The 5,882-nt window shown below is 36.1% G+C and overlaps 1 protein-coding gene across 5 annotated transcripts in view; it reads right to left on the minus strand.

Moving 5' to 3' along the window:
* The window catches only part of LOC107090998 (paired box protein Pax-7-like), a 37,133-nt gene extending 31,474 nt beyond the window's left edge, over positions 1-5,659 (minus strand). For 3 of the 5 annotated variants that reach the window (XM_015384691.1, XM_015384694.1, XM_015384689.1), the window contains exons 1-4: positions 5,255-5,659; positions 4,483-4,718; positions 4,283-4,412; positions 3,283-3,408 (exon numbers count right to left, since the gene is read on the minus strand). In XM_015384691.1, the coding sequence (XP_015240177.1) occupies positions 3,283-3,408; positions 4,283-4,412; positions 4,483-4,718; positions 5,255-5,330 (568 nt within the window). In that variant the 5' untranslated portion in view covers positions 5,331-5,659. The remainder of the gene's footprint in view (positions 1-3,282; positions 3,409-4,282; positions 4,413-4,482; positions 4,719-5,254) is intronic. The other 2 variants (XM_015384693.1, XM_015384690.1) reach the window with 1 other exon arrangement.
* Positions 5,660-5,882: the final 223 nt, after the last annotated feature.

The raw sequence follows: 5,882 nt of genomic DNA on the forward strand, positions 1-5,882 counted from the left end.
CCCTATAATCACAGCTCTATGGAGCAGTATCAGACTCATTCTGACTAGAATTGAGTCGGACTACGTCAGGCTAACATCTAACCCCCCACCTTAATAAATTCTGAATTAATTGAAATGAACCACAATTTTTTGGGAAATCTGACTTTTCTGAATTTTAAACCCACAAAAATAATAAATAACTAAGCTAGGATCTGTCTAATAGCATGAAGTAGACTAAACAGGTCATGTTCTGATCTGAAGAAATTCACAAAAAAAGAGAAATAAATTCATTGGTAACTATGATTCTGGAAGGTGGAACAAAGCTGAATCCACAGGATTCAGAAAAGAACATCATAAAAAGACTGCCCCTAGTAGAGGAGGTAGAGTGGTGGTCTGTGGTATTGTGATGGTCTGGTCTTTCCTGCACCAAGTCTGCATTATGTGACCTAAATAAATGAACCATGATTTATGTTTTCTAACAGAAAAAAACTATTCTTGGAGAAGGTTTCTGAGAAACATAAAATATTTTTCAGTTTCCTTTAGATAAGAATAATACTTTCAAATGTAAGAGTAGAAAGAAATCCATATTGCTTGCACATTTTGGTTAATTTGTACAACTTTAAAAAGAGAAAAAACATATTTTAACCAAAGAAATCAATGAACTGCAATAAATGTTTGTATAAAAATGCAGAAGGAATTTCTCTTGCAGCTCTTATTTTCTTATATTCATATTAAAACATCACAAACTTATTTCTCTAGGAGGTTTAACAGATGGAGAACATGTGGTGGAAAATAAAGAGCTCTTTCTGATTTTTTATTAAAGTCCAAATCTCGATTTGTTTTGCAGATTTCTTTTAGTTTAGTTTAATTGATATCTAAACTCTGGTTTTGGCAGAATAAGACTAATAATAACTAAAATTTGTGGGCAGCGAAAAAAAAAACAGAACCATATTCTATTTAGACATTCTCATCTTTGAACACTGGATAAAAGTTAAAATAGTGATCAATCCTGATGTGCAGGATAACTGGACAAAAGACTCAAAATGAAAAATCTGTCTGAGTAATGATTATGTCGCTTTGCTACAATGTTTATTTATTTAAAAAAATAAGGTATTATAGATGTGATTTGGAATAAAAACTCAATTAAATGACTGGACGTTAAAAGAAATTAAATCAGATTAAAAAATTATGTTCTGAATCTCCTTGAGCTCTGCTTGTAATCAGGATGCATCCTAACATGAGGCCCAAGCCTCTCAAAGAGAAACTAAAAACGATTCAAACTAAAATTAAAACAGGATTCTTTGGGCTTTCATGGCTTTTAAAAATCCATTCACTCCCATGATGTGGAGTTTTGGTGGAAGCCAGCGGGGCAAAAAGAGGAAGTTAATCCCAGTTTAATAAAGCGAAGCACAGCCCCAGACCAACGCTGTGATGATTGTGTTATCACCTTCCAACATTTGGTTCCCTTCTTCACTTACTCCAACCTGCTAAAATATGAAGATGGCGTGAAGCAGAAGTGTCTGCCTGAGGAAATGTTGTTTTAATAGCTGCAGCTGAGACTGAACGAGCTTTCTGTCTGTTTCATTCTGCTGCATTTGTTTGACTGCTTGGTCTGTGTGGCACAGATATTTCAGTCACCTGAGCAGGACTCAGACCTGAAGCTTGATGCGTCCAGCTGCATAACAGGGACTGCAAATAAGTATTGGACTGAGAAATCTAATTTAGCACATGGGAAGGGAAGTATTTATTTATCTTAAAATAAAGGCGGTTTATCTCTTTCCACTAACTATAGTTAGTATTAAATGACTACTAATGACATTTGATCTGTTTCATTTAAAGGGGATTCAATGCTTTTTTTTATTTATTAGTTTGACGCATTAAAATCTACAATGTGACATTCTTTTGTATATTCAAAGAGACATTAAATACTGTTTATATATATATAGTTAAGGTATTATGGTATATATATGGTATATTTTTATATGATATATATATATAGCCTGGTTCTGCTGGAGATTTCTTCCTGTTAAAAGGGAATTTTTCCTCTCCACTGTCGCTACAAGCATGCGTATTGTGGGGGATTGCTGAAGAGTCAATGAGTCGATGCAATCAGCTGGTTTTCCTTAGATAGAAAACTTTCTGTAAATGTGTGTTTCTGTAAAGTGCCTTGAGACGACACGTGTTGTGATTTGGCATAATATAAATAAACTGAATTTAATTGAATATCTCTTTTTCTGTTTTTTGTTTTTATTATTAGTTTTCACAGTATGGAACTGATCTTTCTGCAGGTGAAAAATACATCAAATAAAAAAAATTCATAATTTGTTTCTAACATGTCTTTTTTTTGCAGAATTGCTACCACATATATCAATCTGCTGTATGCTGCATATTTTATGTATCTTGTATTTTCGAATTTTGAAAATACACCGAAATAAATTGGGTTAAATGGATGCATTAGTTTGTAACCAGTTAGAACTATTTTATTTACCGTTTGGTGAAATCCAACAGAAATATGAAAAAGCAAAAGGAAAGCTTCCAGATTTCTCTTTAACACAGACTTTCCAATCTGAATTCAAGCTGCTGTCCTAAAACCAAGGCGTTTGCTGGTGAAAGATGAAAGTGAAAAGCAATAAAGTGCTCAGTTTAATCTGCTTTAAAGCCTTTGAACATCGAACATGTGCCTGGAAATAAGAGAGTGAGAGCTGATAGGGGATAAATGTATTCCTTCCTGTTACATCCTTCTCCTGTACAATTGCCTATTCATCACACACCATTTCATTACCAGCTGTAATAGGCTCAGTCCACAAATTATTAAATGTGAAGCATGACAAGGAGACAGGAACCAACCTGACGAGTGTGCAAATAAGGACACATGCTTATATAAAAAGATAACCAAACATCTAATAGGTTCAAAACAATGAATACTAGTTTGGATTTATTTGTATTCATTATAGATATAAAACAAATTCAGATTATAATTCTTTATCTGTTAAAAGCGCTTGATTCCAGCTGTGGTGTTTTTCATTCAGGCTCCAGCTCTGCTCCTAACAGGCTGCTGAGGCCCCCGTTCCGTTCCGCTCTGATCTAACCCATCCTGACTGCTGCCAGCTTCACGCAGCTGCTTCGCTTTGCTTCTAATCATCGCTATGGGACCCAGATCCTCCTCACAGCCTCGACAATATGAATAATTCAGCGCCTGCTGGGAAAACACAAAACCCAGAGCGACAAAACGATCGGAGTCCAATTTGTAGACAAAACGCGGCTCCTGACCAGAGGCTGAGCGCTGGAACCCGGGGCCCCTACCTTTGTCCCCCAGGATCCCGTCTATGCTGTGTTTGCTGGTTTTTCCTCCGTCTTCCTCCTTCTTCTCACATTCCGTCTCATTCTTCTTTCCAAATCGATGTCGAAGGACGCGGCTGATCGCGCTCACTTTAATATCCAGACAGAATAAAAAAAATAATTATAAAAACAGCAACAATAACAACAATAATATTTAATAACAGTAATGATGTGAAAGACTATACTTTATAATGCCTTATAAAAAATATTATCATTATTAATAATAAAAAGAATTATTATTATTATTATAACAATAATTATTGTAACAACAACAATAATAATAACAGTAATAATAATAAAACAATAATGTGCGATTTAATTTATAATTTTGACTGTAACTATACAGTCATATTACTGTGTTTCATCACAATGTTTTTTATTATCACTGTTGTTTACCTTATCAAGGCTGCACTTTATTTTTTTATAATTTTTTTTATCAAGGCTGCACTTTATTTTTTTATATTTTTTTTTATCAAGGCTGCACTTTATTTTTTTATAATTCTTTTATCAAGGCTGCACTTTAAAAAAATATAATTGTCTAGAGAGCTGTTCTTAACGAAATTTCTTTTTGTTGTTACAAAATGACAAAATAAATCTGTCTAAGTCTAATTTATCATTTGATACCCAGTGAAATAACCAGTTTCTCTATATTTGACACCCAGTGCAATACATTTATATATATAAATATTCATATCAATTTATATCAAAACCCTGTGCAATAACCCTGTATAATGATCCTACTATTAAAATAAAAAAATAAAACATAAAAAAACAACAGCTGTCATATGTGGACGCATTGTATATAGTGTATATACTGTATAGGCCTATATCTCATGCACTTTTTTCTTCTTTTTTGGTAAACTTCTCCTTTGTGAGATCAATCAATCAATCAATCAATTAATTAATTAATTAATTAATTAATTAATTGATTGATTGATTGATTGATTAATTAATTAATACTGACCTGAAGGAACGGTGCCTCTGTCACACACTCCATCCTTCAGCAGTTTATCTCGTATTTCCCAGCTGAATATTCCAGGGTTTTCCTCTTTATATTCCTCTATCCGCGTCTCCACGTCCAACGTGGAAATCTGCTGCAGAATCAGACACATTTATTTAGATTTAATTTAAATTAGAAAGCTGAATAATATTTTCCTAACTCGCCTTGGGTTTGCTGCCGCCGATGGCTCCAGGCCGGATGGAGCCAGTCTCCTGGTACCGGCAGAGGATCTTGGAGACGCAGCCGTGAGAGACGCGCAGCTGCCGGGAGATGACGCAGGGCCGGACCCCATGGTGGGCCATCTCCACTATCCTGTGCCGGATGTGGTTCGGCAGAGGCCGACCGTTTATAAAAACCCCTCCCAGCTGGTTGATCCTTCCCTGCCCCAGAGGAGTGGACACTGCGGACAAACAGGGATGGTTCTCCGTAAATATGGGAAATAGTTTAAATAGAAGTGATCATGATAGAAATGTTGCATAGATCTGCTGCCTGGAGACTGTGAGAAGTGAAATAAATTTATCTTCATTGAGACTCAGAGAAATCTGAGCTGATCTTTTGTTTCCTAATGAGATCAGGTCTGCAAAAAAATGTATTTTGACAAAATGATGAAATGATTAAATGCTGTTAATCCGACTGTGAAAAAACAGCCTGAATTTAATCTCCGTGTTTATTGTCATGGTTCAGCTGATAAATACATAAAATAAATGTTTGTTTTTTCCAGTTTAAAAATTAGATACCCTGAAAAGAAGATATTTTCTTAAAAAAAAAAAAATTAACAATACATGGGCAACCAATAATAATAATAACAGAAACATGTTTCTTTTCTTTCTTTTTTTATTTTTGTTTTAGTAAACATGTTTCTAATATCCTAATATTCTGACCATGTCATGTTTCCTTTCTTCTATTGAAGTATTTTTTCTTAAATGGTCTGTTTACCTTCCAGTGGGAGCCCAGTGCGCTGGTAGTCCTGTCTGGGAAACGGAAGCGCTCCTGGTAAAGCAGACATCACCATCCAGCTCAGAATGGACCCGCTGGTCCAGGAAGGATGGAAATCAGTCCAAATCAAGGCCAAGTGTTGTTGTTGGTCTCCTTTTTTTTAAGCAGAGCTGTCTGGAAAATCCAGGCTGTTGATGAGGTGAAAATGAGATTAAATGAAGCAGAAAAGCATGAAATCCTCCTCAGCTCAGCAGCGCTGTTTGGAGCCCAGGATCCTCCTTGTTGGACAGCAGGGATGAAGCTCTGAGAGCAGAGCAGCTCCAGGTGCTGACAGGGTTCTGGGCCAGGAGGCTTCAGGAAGGAGGTCCAAAGTACCGGCAGGTTCCTGGATCTGCCTCTTTACTCCAACAGGTTCTGCAGCCAATGGGAAGGCAGGAGGAGCTGGAGCAGATGCTCTGCCTCCTCCTCATCACTCCTGTCAGGAAGTCCAGCTAAGGATGGTTATGATGGGTGGAGAAAGAGGAGAGCTCCAACATCCACCTTCTTCATTTTTCTACAACTTCTTTTAAACTGAAATATTGGAAACCTGAATTTAAACATTTGATATTTAGGAACTTTTTGCAGCAGG

The sequence above is a fragment of the Cyprinodon variegatus genome, unplaced genomic scaffold (assembly GCF_000732505.1).
Source record: "Cyprinodon variegatus isolate N-32 unplaced genomic scaffold, C_variegatus-1.0 Scaffold320, whole genome shotgun sequence".
NCBI classification, from domain to species: Eukaryota; Metazoa; Chordata; class Actinopteri; order Cyprinodontiformes; family Cyprinodontidae; genus Cyprinodon; species Cyprinodon variegatus.